Genomic DNA, 22,314 nt, shown 5'->3' with positions numbered 1-22,314 from the left:
AGGCAGAGAGGCAGGCAGAGAGAGAGGGGGAAGCAGGCTCCCTGCTGAGCAGAGAGCCCGATGCGGGGCTTTATCCCAGGACCCTGGGATCATGACCTGAGCCGAAGGCAGAGGCTTTAACCCACTGAGCCACCCAGGCGCCCTGAGATGTCTTATTTTTGAGCTTTGTCGTGTCTTACACATTTTTTTTCTGTTTTTTTCCCCCCTCTTTTATTTTTCTAATAGCTTATCATCAAGGTACAGACTATAACATCATTTTACTGAAAAAGTGCCCCCAACCAACTTTGTAGTAGTCTCCAAGTCATTAACCTTTTGATTTTCCTCTAAGGAAATTATTGTTATATCATAGATACCGAGATATGCAAGCCATGCTGAAAACTTCTTATAATTTATAAGGATAATTAATTTCTCATACTCTTTAATTATTCAAGTAATGAAAAACACTCAAATTTGGGGTGCTTGGGTGGCTCAGTCAATTAAGGGAATGACTCTTGATTTCAGCTCAGGTCATGATCTCAGAGCTGTGAGATCAAGCCCCAAGAGCTTAAGATTCATTCTCTCTCCCTCATGCTCTGTCCCTCCCACCCCTCTCCCAGAAAGAAAGAAAGAAAGGCACTCAAAATACATTCTCTTAAATGATCAAAACAAAAATTCAACATAAAAAAAAAATAAAAACCCACTTAAAGCAAAAGACACCACTTTTGCATAGTGAGCTGGAAAAAAGCTAGAGAAGAGACAGTAAAGGGAAACAATTTCCTCCATTTATAGGGTAGTGCAAACCTGACAATTGTTTGAGAAGTGATTTGGCTAACATATATCACAAGCCCTAACAGAATACATACTCAATGGATCAGCCATTCTACTGCTGGCAAATTTATCCTGAGAAAATAATAACATAAATGTACCGAAATGTACAAGGAATTCATTTGTTTATAAAAGCAAAAAACAAAGCTAACAATAGCAAAACAAACAAAAGCAAAGGAACAAATAAAGTATTTATTATCAAGAGACTTGTTAAATAAATTACAGAAGACTACATGGTCAATTTAAAAATACACTCATATACACAGAGGAGAGATGAAAGCTTATACCAAAATGTTAACTCTGGAAGTATGTTAACGGGTAATCCATATTTTTTTTCCTATGGCTATGATATTAGGAATTAAAATTAAAAATTAAAATTTTTATTGTTACTGGATCATGTATGTATATCTCTGTAAAGAATAAAAATTAAGCAGAGGTGAGAGGAGCAATTACTCTTAAATGCACAGAAGGTAAGTGATGGGAGTAATATGAGCTTGAGGCCAACCAACTGAATCCCTCGACTGTCTTTACATATAAATATATCACCATCCACCTAGAATTATTTCTTCCTATTACATAAATCTGAGCTTCCTTCTTTTCAAGATCTCCAACCCAACCTCCTCCTGGTTGCTCAGGATCTTGCTCCGTCAGGCATCTGAACACTCTTTCATTTCTAATTCACCCATCAATTCTGCATCCCTCCCTAGACTATAAATAAGCTCTTTTTTAAGAGAAAAAACAAAACCATCTCTTGAAAATGACATCCCATGTCCTATTTTCTCACTCACTACTTATTCCAATTCACTCCACAATTAGTAGGAGTAGGCTCTCATTTTTGACTGCTATACTCGAACTATTCTTGCTAAATGCCTCTCGTGACTTGCTAATTGCTAAATTCAGTGTATATCTCTATTGTTATTATCCAGGACCATTGCACTATCCTATATTTAATGACACTGCTGGTTTAAAGTCTCCCTCCATCCCCCCATGACTCCGGATGATAACATACTTTGGGGTTTTAGTCTTCATTTTCTGGCAACCCCTTCTGAACAAATCATCCTTTGCAGGCCTCTAATATCTTGCTGATTCTCCAGAGCTGCTCCTGACCCACTAGTCTTCTCATTCCACAGAGTTTTCTCTTTCATCTACACTGACAGCTCCCAAATTTTTACTCAGGGTCAGGCTTGGTTCTTATAGGTACATCACTTTCAATATTCCTAAAATTAAAAATATTAAGTTCCCCATTAATCTGCTTCTCCCTTTATATCTTCTCTTTCATTCTCTTTCATTCAATTAATGTAGACAGAAACCTGAGATTCATATTAAACTCCTCCCTCTTCCACATGCCTGATATCCAATCACCATTTCTGATAATTTTTACTCCTAAACACTTCTCAACTTTCTGCTCTTCTCGACTCTCCTTCATTTCCGTTTACCACTGCCCTAGGTCAGGTCAATACTATAGGTGGTCTCCCCGACCCCGGTCTTAACCTTTCTTCAAATCTGCCTTCTCTACAGCTACCAACTGGAGTGTTTTGTAACATATGTAAGTGCTAAATTACTACGTTGTACACTTGAAACAAATATATTATATGTCAACCATACTTCAATTAAAGATTTTAAAATGATAATAAAATAAAATAAAATAAGTTAGGTATGGGACGCCTGGGTGGCTCAGTTGGTTGAGCAGCTGCCTTCGGCTCAGGTCATGATCCCAGCGTCCTGGGATCGAGTCCCACATCGGGCTCCTTGCTCGGCAGGGAGCCTGCTTCTCCCTCTGCCTCTGCCTGCCGTTCTGTCTGCCTGTGCTCGCTCTCTCCCCCTCTCTCTCTCTGATAAATAAATAAAATCTTTAAAAAAAAAAAAATAAATAAAAAAAAATAATAAGTTAGGTAAAGAGAAAAAATAAAATAAACGCAAGAATGATTATATCATTCTTCTGCTTGAAACACTTCTCCATTCCTTACAAGATAGAATCCAAATTTATTCTCTCTCTCTCTCTCTCTCTCTCTCTCTCACACACACACACACACACACACTGTTCTGGATTCATCTCCCATAACTCTCTGCCTAGGAATTTATATTATGGCAACATCAACCTCCTTATGAGTCCTTTGAATACACTGTGGCTTTTCTTGTCTCTATACTTTTACTTATGCTACATTCTATACCTGCATTCCTCCTCATCCTGGGTATTTTACCTCAAGAAAGCTTTCCTTAAATATTCTCTACCTTCCTCAACACCAAGACGTAACAGAACTTAAAAACGAAGGACATCCCCTGTAAAGTCTGTTCTTTGCTGTATCCTATTATTAGAAATCCAGTGGATTTTAATCTCTTACCATAGGTTGGATATATTTGAAATTTTTTGTGTATCTGTTACTTCCTCTCCTGCTTTTTACCCAATAAGCTCAACACTGCACTCTGAGAAGTCTGCATTAGGGAACTTTCCCTGCTTGTTGTACCTTCCACCCAAAGAGTATTCATTATATGCTTAGTCACAGGCTAAGACCTACAACTAAAATTATAGATGGAAAGAAAGCAAATCACCAGTAGTAAGATAGGGTTGTGTTTTTTTTTTATATAAAGTATGTTTCTTTTTTTTTTTTAAGATTTATTTATTTATTTGACAGAGAGAGAAAGAGAGAGGGCACAAGCAGGCAGAGAGGCAGGCAGAGAGAGGGGGGAAGCAGGCTCCCCACTGAGCAGAGGGCCTGATACGGGGCTCCATCCCAGGACCCCGAGATCATGACCTGAGCCGAAGGCAGAAGCTTAACCCACTGAGCCACTCAGGTGCCCCAGTAATATAGTTTTTTAAAGGCAAGTAAAATCTTCTAGTAATCAAATAAGCCAAGATATAAGAGAAACAACTTTGGTATAAGAGACTTAACAGTGACTGCAACCAGAGCAGGCTTGCAATTTATACCAGAATATAAACCAGGAATTGTGCAGAAATTCTCAGGAGGAAACTCCACAGGGAACACCTACTACATGACAATTGACAAAACTACATTATAACAGGTGATTCTTTTTGCTGAAAAGTAGAGAGAACAGGAAGGTTTCAGATATCAGGGCACCAATTAAATCCCTAAAATTGGAAACAATAACAACAACAAAACTTGCTAGTTTAAAAGTTGGACGTTGTTTAATAGCAAGAAGAGCAAGGAGAAAGGCTGTCTCAGGAGAGAATGCATCCCTGAAATCCTAAAATTCTGCTGTGTGTTGGTGAGTTTGGTATGTAAATACATGGAGGAAAAAAACCTTAAAAGTTGAAAACTATAAAAAATAGTGGCATTTGTATGTTGGGAAATGGATGTTAAAAGATACAAAATTTTTTAAATCTTAGAAAAAAGTTCACATTGCTTCATGGACTAGGAAAGGGGGCTAGGAAAAGATCTGGATAGAAAAAAAAAAAACCACCTCTATGAAAACTTAAATAAAATTTGATCAGAAAGAAGAGATTCTTTAAAAATTGGGAGAAATTAATTTGGCACGTTACACAAATAGGAGGAAATCTATTAAAAAAAAAAAAAAAGAAAGAAAGAAAGAAAAAAAACTTAGCTGCTAATCTTAGGTTAATAGCAAATGACCCCATCCACTCTTAACCTCAAAGACTGACCTCTTGACCCACAGCCAGTGGCCCTGTTCAGAAACATGTTGCCACCGGAGTAAATAAAAAGAGAACATAACGTGCTGAAATTGTTACTGCTAATGATAAGTGACACACACTTTATCCTGCCAATGAGCAAAACCATCAATAAATAACTCTGAACATGTTTGCCAATATTCTTCTGGATTTTAGTTTCCTCTCATGTGTTTGTAAGTTTTTATTTATTTATTTATTATGGAAGGAAGGAAAATTAGTATTCTTAGCCCTGGGCATTTCAGAAGGAAGTTTTTTTAAGTACAGATGATAAACCTAAGGGGAAATCCCCATGGCTAGATGTGTGGCTGATCAGTACACTCAATAATTCATATTCACGCTCTCTTTCACTGGCATGGTCCATACTAGAAGATAAACAGTAAGAGAGGAGTTTCACAGACATATCAGAATTCTAGCCTAGAACACACGCCACAGACATAAAGTCCAGAGATAGGAAACTCTAAAAGCCTGACATTCGAGTATTTCTTAAAATCTCTTACTGGAGAGACTATCTTGATGTCACCAATAATGCTTAAGCTTAGATTTGGTTGATGTTGCCAAGGTGATGCTATAAAAATCAACATGCAGAAACTGATTGCACGATATTTTTGAAAATTTTGAACACCACCCCAATTTATAAATAAAGTTTGCTTCAGTTTTCTTTTTTTCTTCTCACCTAAATATATATTGCATCAAACATTTCTGGGAGGATAAAGAAACTGATAGTATTGTTGGCCTCCAAAGAGGAACTGGGTAGCTGGAGGACAGAGGTAGAAGAAAGGTTTTTCATTATGTACCCTCTTGTATGTTTTGAATTTTGACCCATTAAAATTAAAAACATGAAAAATAAAAAAATTCAAATGAATAAATAACACAAATTATAAGCCTATCTATAACAAAACTCAGAGAGCTGGAAAACACATATTTAAGTATGAAAAGATATGAATTCCAAACAGGAAGCAGGCTCCAAGGTACACAGTATAGATTTACATGGGTAGAGTAGTGGAAAATAGAGGTAAAATATAGGGACAGGTAACTAATTTTAATAAAATTAACCTTAATACACAGGTTTAAAATTATAGAATGTATATGAATCAGCACATAAGATGTAGTAAAAATAAATAATAATTTAAGGGAAGAGAAAGGGTAGGGACACTACATTTTTCAAAGTAGAGGCCTCTTAGATGGAAAATAAAAATTACATTTCACCATCCATCCTACCCCAACACCTCTCCGCCAAGAATACTATGTAGTAAACGTACAGATGGAACTGAACTGTGTATATACAATTGTGAATTGACTATTTTCTTCTTACACAGTATTTCCAACTTGAAAATAAAATGAAAAAATGAAGGCTTTTGAGTACAGTTATAATTATAACCAAACACAAGCATATAAAGTAATATAATCCATAGTTCTTAGTGATAAAATTATGTTTAGCTGTAAAAAGCAACCAGTTTCTCTCCATTTCTCAAATTTTTATTTTTGTAAAATGTTCTCCGCTTTAAAGTTGTTCAAGAGTGAAAGATGCTTTGACATGCTTTTAATTGATTCGTTTTACACTCAAAGGGAGGATAACAGTGATTTGTGAAAGGATTTTTTTTTTCTGTCTTGCACACATCTCTCATTTGTCCATCTTAATTCAATTAAAGGAAATAAGGACAGTTTGACCGATGAATGAACCATATTTTAACCGAGGACACTTCTATTTAAACTGGAGTGTATCAACCACTGTAATTGTCAGTTAGTTACTTCCGATCTCTAACTTTTGTTTTCAGAGGTCATAGCATGGTCATGGAAGAGAAGAACATACTAGAATATGGGTAAGTATTTAAACCATTACCCCATTAGTTATTCCAAGAAAGAAAATTTTTAATTATTACTGGCTTATATGAATATAACTCCGCTCAATGAGTAGCTTTTGTTGTGCTAAAGGACTATAAATTCAAATACAATAAAACTTTTATTTGTTTTCATTGAAAAAAGTAGGCATGGTTTTATTATGCTGGGCCCCTATAGTTTCCGGTAAGTTTTGTTGTTGTTGCTGTTGTTTTAATAGCTTGAAAGGGGCACTGATTTATCTTCGATTAAACTATCCATTTTAAGTGTTGACTTTGATGAGGGTTTTTTTTTTTTTAAGGGTATACAATATGTAATCCATCACCACAGTCAAGATATGTAATATTTCCAACACTCCAAAAAGTCTGCCCATGCCCCTCTGGAGTCAATCCCTGTACAGTGACAGGTGGTAACTAGACTTATTGTGGGGATCATTTCATCATATATTAAAATACTGACCCAGTATGACATACACCTGAAACTAACGGATATTGTATGTCAGTAACACTTTAATTTTTAAAAAAGCATTGAAAAACTGCCATATTCTTAACCATTTCCCTAGTACTTAGTGGATATTTTTAAAATTATTCTGTAACCTTCCAATTTGCAAAGCCTGCTTGATTACAAATTTGGCGTTTTTGTGCTGTACTGTCTTTTGAAATATGCAAGCCAACCAACACTAGTCAAAATGGCTATAAGCCTTTCCTGCCCCTGGGTAACATGACTATAAAGTTCTTTTCAGTTTTGGGTTTTTTTTTTTTTAAGTTCTTTTCAATTTTAGCTCTTACTTTAGATTTAGATGATACCATTTAGAATTAAATTTGATATAACTTTGGGGCGCCTGGGTGGCTCAGTGGGTTAAGCCGCTGCCTTCGGCTCAGGTCATGATCTCAGGGTCCTGGCATCGAGTCCCGCATCGGTCTCTCTGCTCAGAGGGAGCCTGCTTCCCTCTCTCTCTCTCTGCCTGCCTCTCTGTCTACTTGTGATTTCTCTCTGTCAAATGGATAAATAAAATCTTAAAAAAAAAATTTGATATAACTTTACCTGTGATTCCCCAGGGGTAAATAAATTTTTAACAATACTGTCCACCACAATTTTTTTTATCAGTTGTCATCTCCTAAATCCACAAGTGTAGCTGCTTTTTCATCTTTTCCATAGCTTTATCAAGCACTATAGATGTTACTCTAGCATTTCCCAGAGCAGTCTCATGTACTCATCAATGAATTCCTTGTCTTTTCTCAATATGTATTGTATTGTTAATTCATTAACATTGTACTCATGGCTAACGGAACTATAACTCATACCTGAACTAAGTTTAGGTAACATACCTATTTTTTCCAGAAGGCACCTTGCAGCTTTCTTGCACTCAGGAACACTAGATAACACTTCAGCACTATGCTTGGGTATTGTTTTAAACAGAAACATCACCAGCAAAAGCACAAAAATGCAAAAAATGTGCCACTAAATAGATCCAAAAAGGACACTTACCCCATAGCATGAGAGTTCAACAAGAAGGCAGAGCAAGTGTTGCATTTTTTGAAGTCAGTTGGGAAAGTACATGTCAGGCAACTTAAACGTTTGGCAGCTTTACCCCATCAGCCCATGAAAGCACAGCAAGTGAATATTGATTTGGAGTTATAAATATACTCTAGTAAGTAGGTGAACTCACAAATACAGAATCTGTGAATAAGAGGAACCAAATACTTATGTTCTGCAAAGATTTTCTTCCACTCTGTAGCTTGTCTTTTTATTTTTAAAAAAGATTTATTTATTTACTATTTTAGTGAGAGAAAGCACATCGGGGAGGGGGTAGAGAGAGAGAGAGAATCCCCAAGCAGACCCCAAGTGAGCCCAGAGCCTGACAAGGGGCTTGATCCCATGACCCTGAGATCATGACCTGAGCCAAAATGAAGCTTAACCAACCGAACTACCCAGATGTCCGGTCTTACCATTTTCTTAACAACCAAAGTCAAATATTTATAATTTTGACTTAGTATCAATTAGTTTTTCTGGTTAAAGTTTTTGAATCCTATCTAAAAATTTCTGCTTAATTATGAATAAAAAGATATGCTATTTTTTTCTTCTTAAAGGTTTATAGTTTTAGCTCTTTAGATTTATGATCCCACTTAGAATTAATTTTTATATATACCCTTACTTGTGACTTCCCAGGGGTAAATTACTTTTTAATTATTATTAATCTCAGCAAACCTCATGTTGAAAAATAACAAATATATGTTTATGGTACTTTTATAAGTCTTCTGTACAATATTTAGCTTGAAGCATCATATAAATTAGAATAATATATTTTAAATATTTAAATTAAATATCCATTTTGAACTACAAAGATAAGGAGAGAGGTTTTTTTTTAAGATTTTATTTATTTGAGAGACAAAGCACACAAGCGAGAGAGAGAGAGAGCACACTCGAGGGAGACTGAGTGGTGGGGGGAAGGCAGAGGAAGAGGGAGAAGAAGCAGCAGACTCCCAGCTGAACAGGGAACTGGGCACAGGGCTCGATCGCAGGATCCCGAGATTAACTAGAGCTGAGGCAGAGGCTTATCTACTAAGCCACCCAGGCACCCTGAGGAGAAACCTCTTACTAATATGAAACAACACACTGAAAACACATTTGTCTAGGGGCATCTGACTGGTTCAGTGGGTAAAGCATGAGACTCTTGATCTCAGAGTCATGGGTTCAAGCCCCATGTTGAGTGTAGAGATTACTAAAAAAATAAAATAAACTTGGGGCGAAAAAAATAAAACACATTTGTCCAAAAACCACAGTTAAAACCAGGTTTAAGCCTTTGTTCCTATGATGCTCTTGCCAATGAATTTTCCTATCAAGAACACCTTGGCCACTGATACATGAAATCTGTTAACCATGCAAATAAGTAAGTTTTCTAAAAGCAAGAAACTATAAATTTCTAAATGAAGGAAATTTCTTAATGGAAAACTATAATAGCAAAAATTTTTAAATGATATTTAATATTTCAATAGTAGGAGGACCTCAAAAGAGGTTCTTCTATTAAGGAAACATATCCCTCAACAAGTTACAATTAGAATGAACACATAAGAAAGGTGAGTTCATTAAAACAAAAACAAAAACAAAACCCAATCTCCTTTCCCTCTAAAATGACACTGAAAGTACCAGTATATGTTGGTGTTCAGCACACAGCCCACAGAGTCAAGCCAAGATGAAGGCCAAGAAAGCTGAAATGAATGGGGTCCACAGCCACAAAAAGAATATCTCAAAAAGTTAAGGGACAGTGATGAACACAGAGTACAGAATTATTGAATCACTATATTATATACCTGAAACTAATATAACAGTGTATGTTAGCCATACCAGAATTAAACTTAAAAACATAGTAACATTCAAAAATTTTTTTTTAAGTTAAGGGAAAAAGGTACTTCTGTATTGACCAACATGGATGAACCTCAAAGACATGTGAATAAGCCAGACTCATAAGCCTATGTATTATATGATGCCATTCATATGAAATAACCAGAAAAAAACAAATAGAGACAGAAATCAGATCAATAACTGCCTACAACTAGGCATATAAGCAAGGATTCATTCTTAAGGGTTGTAAGGAAGCAAATAAACCAAGCACCTGTCCTTTCCTTCTACTTCATATTTCATTCTTCAAATCCCTTTTCTTTTCTGTCCTTCATCCTCTCAATTATGCCCCAAAACTTTTTTTCAAGTTTTATGTTTCATTCATCTCTCAAGGCATCTTTGTAAGCCAATGGATGCATAATATACTCCTGACAATGGGTCCCCTCTCTCTGAGCAAACAACCTGACTTGAAGAAGCAGTCTCACAGACCAGCAGAAAGAAGGTGATCTTTGCTGACTTCCTACTGTAACTCCCAGCATTGTCATCATAAGGCTACTCAAAAAGAAATACCAATTTGCAGATTTTTTGCCAAAGAGGAAAAAAAATTACTTTAGATCATAAGGAAATGGTTGGAATACTTAACTTTTTGTGTTGTGTCAGTATAGAAAAGATTGTTTCTGGGTATATTGATCCATAAATGGTTGAGCAAAGGTTCAGAGAGAACATACCCAGCAACACCGAATAGCTTCTCAGTTCTGAGCTGCAGTCAGCATCGTCTCCTGGCAACTCCATCCTTTGTTCTGAGCTGCTTAGCATCCTTCCTTTGACCACTACCAGTGAGCCCACAGTATTCTAGGCCTTACCATAGAAGCATGGATTCAGGCCCAGATCTAATCATCTCTTGTCCCTCACCAGTCATGTCAATTAATTAATTAAAATTTTATAACAAATTGCCATTTTCTGCCAGGGATTGTTCCAACTGCTGGGAATTCAACGACAGAAGAGAAGGCACCATTAGCTTATATTCTATCCTTGGGCTCTATGTGGTTATCTTACTTCCTCCTCAATTCAAGCACTGCCTGGCTAGGATAATTTTATTCTGTGCCTCAAGTACAAAGTAAACTATGGGCAAAGCCATCTGTGAGGTTGGACTGCTGCTTTTTGGTCCACTACACAGACACACAGCATGGGACCAACGCTCCTGATAAAGATAGCAAGCATCATCATCAGCCAAGACTTGCCATAAAGGCCCATCACTTGCTCTGAGTCCTGAGTTGTCTCCTCATACTTGTAGGACACCCCTGTTCTTTGCTGATACCTGGGAGCATGTGACAATTTCAAATGTTTCTCTTGTATCCTCTGACAAAACAGGGTCCAAATTCAAACCACATTATTTCTACCCAGTGGCTCCCAAGCTAACAGTATATTGGTTCAGTATTTATTTATTACAGCTTGTTGGCTGAATAGCTTGATCTCTTATCTGTGGCCATAATAATTTTCAGTCTTCATTTGTCTTTCAAGGTTTTTTAAATGAAATAATGTGTCTTCTCAGACTACTCATTAGGAAAAAAAGAGAGAATATTGTAAAGCTCTTGGGATTAATATGAAAATGTACAAAGGCTTCTCTGAGCTTTTAATCGTTCCTTCACTACAAGTCTCCTACATTAATGACTTAATGACGTTTGTCAAACCAGGGAGCACCGAATCTGGTCTCAGACACTAGAATATCTGCAATATTGAGAATTAATTACATAGCAACTCCATGCAAATTAAGCGTCTCTTAAAAAAAAAAAAATCCCAGGTTTTTTTCTTAAATACAACTTGTTTTTATGAAATATCACAGCAAATACAAAGGGACTGCCATGATATACTACTGAATATCCTGCTGAAAGTATCTGAAGTGAGCTCTTCCAGATGATGAATGCCCCCAGGCCTGGACCAAGTTGGCCTTAAAGAAAAGAATAGTGGCATTTCACCTGCAAATCTCTAGTAAGGACAGACCACCATCCCGCCTACCCTCCGGAGCTCATAAGGTTATTCTTGTGTTAATGACCTCACACAACATACAGATTCAGTCTTTCTGCTTCTCTTTCTCTTTAGAATGATTTCCCTAAAGCCAATGTTGGGCAAAATGCCACTAATACCACCATAAAGCCCCCACAGTCCTTGAAGGGGGAGGCATGAGACAGAGGGTTAGGAGGTAATCAAGCTTACAGATTAAAGCTTACTAAAGCTACAAGATGAGCACAGCTCCTGGTGTTTATTGACTCTTCTAGTATTGAGCACCCCTCCCCCACCCTCATGGCACAAAACACAAAGGTCTTTTCATCAATGGACCTCAAAGGCTGGTATGTTTCAGCGTTAAACTTCCAAGAACAGCATCCCTACTGGGGTTTTCTTTGGTATCCACCACAATCAGGCAACCATTCCTGCCTTTCCATACAAAATTATTCATGGCTGCGGATAATGAAATCATGCTATCCATGCACTGACATCTGGGAGGAGGGAGCACTGAGTATGCATAATAATCTGGACACACACACACGCATACACACAAGACTTTTTCTGTGACAACAGGAGACAGAAATAGGAAAAAGTTAAAATAAGAAAAATTTTAAAAATTAAATACTATTTTAAGAGGAAAAAAAAAAGACTGTATTTGCTTATAATTCAACAGTTTATAGTAGGACCTTTTCTACTAATCTACTCTGGTAGAGGTGCTCTAAGGATTGATTCCCCCTCCCAAACGTGCTAATGTTAGGCTGATTGGCTCAATTTACCTGTAACCCATCTCAGTCACTTTGCACATTAATCCCCAACTCTTTTCCTACTTCTTGAATTCCTCAACCCAAGTCCAGGAGAAGCAGTCACTTCACTTTTAGAATTTAACAACCACAGGACTTCTGTAATGAGCTAATGCTCGTTACTTTGCAAACTTCCAAAGGATATGTAAACTTCATGTAGGATATGTAGGATATGTAAACTTCATTCATTATTTCCACTTTTTAACGTCTTGGGGCTATACCTAGGTTGCTAAATTGGGGAATACTAATTCCTGAGGGATATTTATTTGATTTTAGGCCATGAAAAATTTCCCACTGCTATTTGATAAATTATATTGTTTCACCATCACAACTAACTTAAAAGTTATGTAAATTATCCAGATGAACAAAAACAATTTACTATTATAACATTGTTAAACGAATTAGATAGCAATGACCACAGCTTCCCAATCGCAGTTTGAGACAGATAAATTTATACTTTATTGATAGCAGGAGCAGAAAGCCCTAATCACTAAACGCCGGCACAGTCTGGTTTCTGTAGGGTAATGACCCATCTCTCTATTCATAACAACAATCTCATTCATCATAATTCACATAAAAAAAAAAAAAAAGAACCCTAGTCAAGCTAATGGAGGAAACGTGTGAAAAGTGATTGGCTGGGTAAAACTCTGTATGCAGCTGGAGGGTCCTAATTGATTGTATTGTGCTGCAACTAAGCCTTCTGCCTAGTACAACAGATCTTTATCTAACTGCATTTCAATTGATTTTCACTGATAGTCTTCTTTCTTATGTCTAAGGCTTAAAGTACTAAACTAATAAAAGGATAAAAGACTTTGTAATACAGATTTCAAAATACAATGTCCAAGCAGGACTTCCAAGGAATAAGATGGCAGACTGGGTGTGTACAGCTCACCAAACAAACCAATGCCAGAACCTGGGAATTGGGGAGGTAATTTTTTTTTTTTTAAATGTTTAGGATTTGAGTCTCTATTTTATTAGAGTCCAAAAGCAAAACACTAACCTAAACATTCAAAGATACAGTACCTAATGTTCATCTTGTCATAGGATGTAGAAATGTAAGACAAAAGATTACCCATTTAGTAGCTATTACATGTGTTCTCAATATACCCATTTTATTGGTTTAGTACAGAATCAAAATGCCTTGGATTTAGTTTTCTCATTAAAAATAGTGATGGGCTAGGGCACCTGGGTGGCTCAGCTGGTTAAGCATCTGCCTTCAGCTCAGATCATGATCCCAGGGTTCTGGGATCAAGCCCTGCATCAAGCCATGAGTTCGACGCTGGACTCCCTGCTCCAGCAGGAGTCTGGTTCTCCCTCTATCCCTCCCCACTGCTCATGCTCTCTCTCACTTTCACATTCCTCTCTCTCTCTCTCTCACAAACAAATAAATAAAATCTTTAAAAAAAAATTAAAATAGTGATGGGTTTGGAAAGAAGGAAAGTATGATGGCTAGATAATGTTTAGCTTCCAGGTGAAAAAACTGGATTAACTGAAACACTAGATTAATTGAAACACTAAATCAAAAATCTAAAATTGGCCAAACAAACAACCCACTCCCCAAATAGCATTGTTGAACAGAATTTAGAATGAGGATATACACTGCCATCCTTAAAGTTGTAACAGTTTGACCTACAATAAACTGTGCATATTTAAAGTATACAATTTGATGTTTTGACATAGTATAACCTATGAAACCATCACCACAATCAAGATACTGAACATACTCATCTTTGCCAAAGGTTTCCTTATGCCCCTTTGTGATCATCTCTCCCCTCACCCCATCTACATATCCAGGAAACCATTCATTGGTTTTAAAGTACCATAAATTTGTTAGCATTTTCTAGAATTTTATATGAATGAAACCATACAGTATGCATTTGTGTGGTCTGGTTCCTTTTATTTATCTGAGATCCATCCATGCTGCTACATTTATCAAAAAAAAAAAAAAATCCCTTCCTTTTTATTGCTGCATAATATTCCATTTTATGGATGAACAATAATTTGTTTACCCACAGACTTGATGGAAATTTGCATATCCTCTGCAGTTCTTAGCTACCACAAATATAGCCACTGTTAAATTTTGATGTATGAGTCTTAGGGTGGACACATACTTTCATTTCTCTTGGTTAAATACATAGGAGTGAAATGTCTAGGACATATGGTAGGTATATGTTTAATCTTTTAAGGAACTGTCAAATTGTTTTCCGAAGTGTTTCTATGATTCTACTTTTCCAATAATAGTGTATGTGAGCTCTGGTTGCTCTATGTTCTTTCCTAAACTTGGTATGGTCAGTAGTTTTTAATATGAGACAATCTACTAAGTATGTAGTGGTACCTCATGGTTTTAATTCACAGTTCTCTAACGATTACTGATGTTGATCATCTTTGCATGTGCTTATTTGCCATCCGCATTTCTTCTTCAGTGAAATCTATTCAGATCACTTGCCCAATTTTTCTTTGGTGGTTTTCTTGTTATTGAGTTTTGAGTTTTTATATATTTACATTTTCTTTTACCATATATGTGATTTGAGAATATTTTCCCCTAATGTATGGCTTTCATTAATATTTTCTCCTCATATGTGGCATTCCATTTAACAGTATCATTAAAAGAACTGAGGTTCTTAATTTTGATGTTCAATTTATCAATTTTTTCTGTTATGCACCATACTTTCAGTGTAAAAGCTATGAAATTAGTCTTATACTGATTTTCTCTATTGTTTTTCAGTTTTCATTTATTTGACTTACACTTTGATCCTTACTCTAGCTTATTAAGATAGGAACTAAGATGATTGAGTTGAGATCTTTCTTACTTCCTAACATAGCCATTTAGTGCTATACATTTTCCTCTAAGTACTGCTTTAGTACATTCCACAAATTCTGATATGCTGTGTCTTAATTTTCACCCAGTTCAAAATAAATTCTAATTTTTAAATTTCTTCTTAGACCCATTAGTTTAGAAGTGTTAGTTTCCAAATATTTGAATGTTCTTCCAAATATTGTATGGTTATTGATTTCTAACTTACTGCATTGTGGTCAGAGAACATACTTTGTATAATTTAAATTCTTTAAATTTATTGAGGCTTGTTTTATGGTTCAGAATATGGGTTATCATCATAAATATTCTGTATGCCTTGAAAAGAAGGTGGTTCAGCTGGTGGTGGTGAAAGAGACATATACCTGTATAGAGATAGATATCAATTAGACTAAGTTGGCCATTAGTGTTACTCAAGTCTTCCATGTCCTTCCATGTCTGTCTGTCTCTCTCTCAATTACTGAGAGAGGGATATTGAAATCCCCAACTATAATTCTGTGTTTGCCTAATTTTGCTTACAGTTCATTTTTGTTTCATAGGTTTTAAAGCTCTTGTAATGAGGCACATAAATATTTAGAATTGATAGATCCTCTTCATGAATTAACACCCTTATACTATGAATATTCCCTTATTCTGTACTAATATTCTTTCTTTTGGAGTCTACTTTGTCTATTATAGAAACTTTACTGTTTTCTTTTGATTAGTGTTAATATAGTATATTGTTACTTCCACACCTTTACTTTTATCCTATTTATGTCTTTATATTTAAGTGGGTTTCTTATAGGTAGCATACAGTGGAATCTTCCTTTTTTAGCCAAGTTCATAACTTATGTCTTTTAATTGGGCATTAGGCCACTTATACTTAATGAGATTTTGTTTTAAATCAACTATATTGCTATATGTTTTCTATTTGCCCATATGGTTTTTTTTTCCTTTTTTTTTTCTTCCTCTCTCTTCTTTTGGATTGAATATTTTTATGATTCCTTTGATCTCATTTGTTGCCTTATCAGCTATATAAATCCTTGGTACTTCAGTGGTTACTTTAGGGTTTATATCATATATTTGTATTTATCAAAGTTTGCCCTTAAGGAATATTATAACACGTCATATATAGTATAAAAAGCTTACAATGTTTTTCTCTTTATCACTGGCTCTAAGTAATTTGATTATGATGTGCTTTTAAGCTTTGTTAGGCAGGCCTGGAACAGTCTAGGAAAATACTATAGGAAAAATTCTGCCCCACTGTGGAGACAAAAACCCTTCTGAGTATTCTCCCCATTTGCCTATAAATGATAAGACTTCCCATGTGGTTGGTGGGAACAGAAACTTCTTTTCAGTCCTATGTGAATTTCAGTGAATTATTCCCTTTTTAGGTGGGTCTTCCTGGGCCTTGGGTAGCTTCCTCATGTGTCAAGCAGGACTCTGCTGAAGGCTAGAGATCTCTGCAGATTTTTAGAGTTTTCTCTCCGTGTAGCTCTCTTGTTTTCTGCCCTGTGCATAACATACACCTCCCCAAACTCCCAGTTCATTTCTTCTACTCAGAGAGACTGCTGTGCTCCACCTAGATCTACCTCTCCTTAGAATATGTATTGGCAGTGAGCCAGTATAATTGTGAGCCTCACTTCATTTGTTTTCCATTTCTTGGGGATCACTGTCTTTAACTACCCGATATCCAGTATCTTGAAAGCCACTGTATCATGTAATTGTCCAGTCTGTTTCAGGTGAAAAGGTAAGTCTGGTACCTCCATTCATTGAAGGCCTTGTAAAATTCGATGCAGGGAGTATCCAATTAATACTCAGAAAATAAATATTAATTTTTTCACCTTTATTAAAATTAACTCACAGAAATTGAAAGGAACATAATCTATTTTAAACGACATTAGTAAAAAATTGTCCAATATCCACAAATATCCTTAACTTCAAAAAACGCCAATTCATAATCTTATCACCAATACCACTCTCTGCTTTTCAGATGTCTTTAACATCTGTATAACAAATGAAAAAATATACTGGTTTTTCTGATTTTGTGTATACTTATGGATGTTGATGTTAAGAATTTCTATAAAGTACACTAAGAAATCCTTACACAAAACAATCCTGTCTCATAGTACAGTTAGCTTAGCCACAGGCAGAACCCCAAACCAAGTTGTTATACAAAGGACTGGACACACAAAATGTTATCTTCATTCTGGATTTCATAAAAACTGTTCAGTTTAAAGGGATTTACCATTTTGCTTCACGTGAAATATTTAAAAAGTCAGTTAAAAGTTTTTGTTTTTGTTTTTTTGCACTTTATGGTCGAAACAACATATGGTATTGTCTAAACACAGGAATGAAATGGTTATTAGAATTATTGAGAAAATACGTGTCTTGATTGTAAGGTCTTAAAAATTACCATGAAATACATTCCAACTTTTAATAATGTATTAGCTGAGAGCACAATGAGAATCCTTGCATTCTGGTCCTTAAAACAGATGACCTTTTTAGATAATTAGGTTTAGAACAGGACCCTGTATGATGTGTTCGTGGATGAGGACACATTTATTAACACATGCATCTTGAGGGGTGAGATCTTCTATTTGCAGGCACTAGAAAACTAGGCAAAATGACTAGAAGTTAGCTTACACTACTGTAGATCTTTCAACATTCTATATCACTCTATGGCATTATTGAAGTGAACATAAGTCATTTCAAAACTGTACTATATTGTAATTAGAATATAAGGTATGAGAAGTCATATTTACAATGACTATAAGCCCTCAGAGGAAGTTAATGAACTGAGGCTGACCTTGATCATTGACTCAGATCCTGCAGCACAGGGCAGTACCTGCTCCCTCTCCCACATTTGCCAACGTTTGCTACAACAGTAATCAATTTGCTGTCTTGATCTCTCAAGCATATCATACATTTTTTGATCCATCATTAAGCCTCAAACTTGTGGCCTAATTAAATTACTGAAGAAAGACACTTTGGAATTCTAGACTTTGGTAGGAGAAAAATTAGAGATAAATATTTGAACAAGGTGAGAAAATTATGACCTAATCTCCATGCAGTCATTAATGATTCAAAATTGCTGTTCAAAATAAATTAATTTTTACTTGAATGCTTTAAAAACAAAACAAAACAAAACAAAATGATGTCAAACCATTTTACAGCGTGGTAATTACATCCTAAATATAATATGTAGAAGACAGAAACAGAAAAGGCTCCAGGGACAAGACAGCTCCACGTAACAGGTGTAAATAGATATGGAGTTGGTGTCTAAGAATCATCAAAAAGATCTTCTGGACTGTAGAAGTTACATGGGAAAACTGTGGAGGGATAGAAAAAAAAAAAAAGCCTAGAGTTAGAGAAATGAAAGACAGAAAAAGGAAGATAGATCAGAGAAAAGAAAAGTCAAGCTTGACACAGCCAATGAAATAATGAGCTAATGCTAAATTTTGTCAATGGGTATAAATTTCACTTGTTTCCTATGAATGATAAAAGCCAATGGAGAAATCAAATTATTTCTAGAATCAGGAGACAAGCAGTGCCATCTTATACCAAAGAGGAGAGAGAGTAAACCTCTAGTTACAGCAAATATAAAAAAGTAGGTTTTATAGACTCTTAAATACAGGGGATACTGGTAGTTGCCAGAAGGGAACTGAGTGTGTGTGTGTGGGGGGGTGAAATAGAAGGTGATTAAGAGGTACAAACATCCAGTTATCAACTCACAGAAAGTATAGCATAGGGAATACAGTCAACAATACTGGAATAACGTTGTATGGTGACAGATGATAACTACACTTATCATGGGGAGCACTGAGTAATGTACAGAATTGTCAAACCACTATGTTGCACACCTGAAACTAATATAACATTGCATATCAATTATACTTCAATTTTTTAATAAAGTAGATTTTAGCAAGGCAAAACCCCATTAAGAGTGGCTAAGACGGTGAAAAATAGGCAGGAGGAACAGATGATATTAGAAAGAATAAAGGAAAACAGGAATTAATTGTGTAAGCACTAAAAAACAGAAAGTAAATCACAGCATTTCTCTTCGCACAGAATGCCTTTCCAAAAATTACCACCAATTCAGACATAACCCCTACAAGAAGCCATAGTCCCATTAATAGGATTTCCCCCCCTTACCTCTGGGAGCCCACAGCACTCCATATATGTAAGGCTCTTGTGTGGTATTTGTGTAAGTTTATCTTGTAACCCAGTTAACTGTAAATATTTCTACCCCATTCGATTGCAAACTACTTATGTCAGGGGCCTTTTCTTTAGTACAGTACCTAGGACCTCATGCCCTCGGCCACGGCCCACCAGGATGCTCAATGGATAGCTGCTTTAAAGCTACCTGTCAGAAGCTTAAAAATACCAGTGCTAAGATTTCATTTCTCTCTCAATAATCTAAATGATTACAGATCAGGGAGAGTGGAATTCTAGATATGGCAATATCTTGTTATATAAATTTAAGCTTGTATACCCATTTTGCTGAATTTTACTTTCATTTAAGGTGGTAGGACTTGATAAGCATCCTCTTAGTGCCTCAGTTCTAAGATGATGATTCTCCCTTCCCTGAATGCAAAGCATTTATTATCTGTGTCATTAATTTCGCAATGGATCATATAATGCCTCATGGTATTTCTTCATCTTTTAAGTAATTCAAATTCATTTATGCCTCATCTTTCCCAACTGAAGTGCCTTGAATGGAGAAAAGGAACAAAATTTTCTCATCTCCCACACGCTAAGAACACAATAAAGATTCAATAAATATCTACCTACTTCACAAAACAAGAAAATGCTCCTTGGGCTGCAAATTCCCATCCTGAGATCCCACGGCAGATTGCCTTTTAACTAGAAGTACATAGTTGGAAGGGAACACTGATAAAGCCATCAGTTATATAACTGAGTTTATAGGACAAAAATATGACACAGAAGAATTCAAGGCTTCTGCTTGTTGATAACCTGCCAAAAGGAGCTCCCAGGAAGGGTGTTTTGTTTTGCAAGAATGAAAACCAATTGAGCAGGGGCATCTCCTAAATCAGCAATCATAGGGGAAAACTTACCAGAGACTTTGTGTCCTTTGTTCACTGAGAGGCCCAAGGAGCAATTACCTGCTTTCGCCATGGTCATTACCATCACAAAGAATCAGGCACTGTCCCAGGGTGGAAAGACAGTATTTGCCTTTACAAAATTTCCATTCAACTCCCAGCTCTAACACTTGGTTATCAGGCTGAAATTCCTTCACCTCACTAAACCTCTGTTTAAAATCATCAATACGATATGAAGTACTAATTCCTGCCTGGGATTAATTCAGGCAGCACAAATGTAGAGTTCTCTATAAATTAGAGCAATGTTTCAAAAAATCACACGTTGCACTGAGAGTGCCTGACACCACTGAAGTAGGTGGGGCTCACCTCGGTAATGGTGGCCAGTACAGGTAACTGACTTTCTCCAGAGCATCTGTGTTCTTACATGTGACTGTACTGATTTCTTTGGATCCCAGGATTTCCTTTGAGGAAAAGTCTCTAATTTAAGTACTCCGAGCCCTAACAGGGCTTCTTTTGAAACCTATCAAGTAACTGAAGAAACTACAGAGAGAGAAAAGACCATCTAAGGAGTAATAATCTAGTGGGTAGAAACTGTCATGGCATGTGTTCTCCCAGGCAGGCCTGCTGAGCACCCTGATTCCTGGACAGATATTGTATGGAGAACCAGCTAAGGACTGTCACCTTTCAATCTGAGTGCCTATAGTAGGGTCTCTGGTTCAGAATTCTCAAAACAGATCATAGAAGTAGCCCAAAGAAGAGAAAACATGTTGGGGTTAACAGAACAGTCTTACTAATGAAGACGTAAATTATTTTATCTATGTGGATAAAAGTTACAAGGAACTGGAAAATTATGACAAAAACTATACTGAACATAATATATTTTTTTTGATGATTTAGAAGACAAGTTCACTATCATGTCACTGTCTCAGAATCACTATACAGGTGATTTCATGGTACTTTCATTGCCTTCTGTTAAGGGTTTTATAAATTTCCCATTATCGAGGTCTCCAAAAATAAAACAAACTGAGTCCTTATCATTGATTACAGTGCTTAACAATATGTCCAGTTTAATTAAAACTTTAGCTTTGTTGTTTTGTTTCTTTGACTCCTGGACAGATGGTATATTACCATTTCTTAAACTATATTCCAGAAGAGACTCTGGAATAAAACCTTTAAACTAAATAATGAATCTAGGCAGCTCTGCATTGGAATAAGGTACTGGCTACTCTTTCAAAACTATAATATCTTGGTGAAATAGTGAGAGAAAAGAAATTATTCTATCTCTGGTACTTAAGAAGAGTTGATCCCCTAACTTTTAATGTAGAAGAAATGTGTTATTCAGTAATATCTACCATGTGTGCTATAGTGCTTTGCTCATATGATGGGAGCAACATCTACTCATTCTAAGCAAACTCACTCTAGGTATTCACTATCACATTACACAAATAGGGGTTCATTTACTAAATGAATGTGAATAGAACACTGCCCTGTTCTTTCACAACGTAAGACTAAACTCACAGAACTATATACGAAACTTGAACAAGATACATATGTAATTTTCTTAAGGAAAAAATTCTAACACTATGATGGTCCTCTTGAATGTCTCCTGTAGGAAGAAAAGGCAGGAACATTAAGGATGTAAACAATACCCTGTTCTTTCTTATATTCCACCAGGAGTGGTTCCTCCGGTTCCAGCCTTGGCCAGAGATACAGCTCCTCCCCAAGGAGGGCACTATGACATGGAATCAGTTTCAGAAAGAGAATATATCCCTGAGCTGGTTTACTTATTATTTTTGTTTTCAACAACAAAAAGCTGAAAACTGCAAAAAGCTATCAGAGAAGTCTGCTAAAATAAATGCAGAGTCCAAAAAAATCAGTGAACCATACCAATAAGGTTTATTCCTGGGATCATCTTGGTCTTAGCTGCTGTACAACAGACTGTAGCACAGAAAAAGATAGGCATTCTGTGAACCTCTCCAAACAAAATATGGGGTATGTATCTGCCCTTCCTCTGTAGCCATTTCTCTGTAG

At 36.2% G+C, this 22,314-nt stretch overlaps 1 protein-coding gene across 11 annotated transcripts in view; it reads right to left on the bottom strand.

Annotated features, from left to right (window-relative positions):
* BCAS3 (BCAS3 microtubule associated cell migration factor) overlaps positions 1-22,314 on the bottom strand; it is a 587,541-nt gene that overhangs the window by 169,065 nt on the left and 396,162 nt on the right. The window contains exon 24 of one of the 11 annotated variants that reach the window (XM_032320074.1): positions 14,832-18,552. The exons of the other annotated variants lie outside the window; for them this stretch is intronic. Coding sequence (XP_032175965.1) covers positions 18,503-18,552 — 50 coding nt within the window. The 3' untranslated portion in view covers positions 14,832-18,502. Of the gene's footprint in view, positions 1-14,831; positions 18,553-22,314 lie in introns of those variants that run through there. 11 annotated transcript variants of the gene reach the window in all.

Source organism: Mustela erminea, chromosome 18 (genome assembly GCF_009829155.1).
Source record: "Mustela erminea isolate mMusErm1 chromosome 18, mMusErm1.Pri, whole genome shotgun sequence".
NCBI classification, from domain to species: Eukaryota; Metazoa; Chordata; class Mammalia; order Carnivora; family Mustelidae; genus Mustela; species Mustela erminea.
The sequence above is the reverse complement of the archived record's forward strand: the minus strand, read 5'-3'. Positions and strand labels throughout refer to the sequence as shown.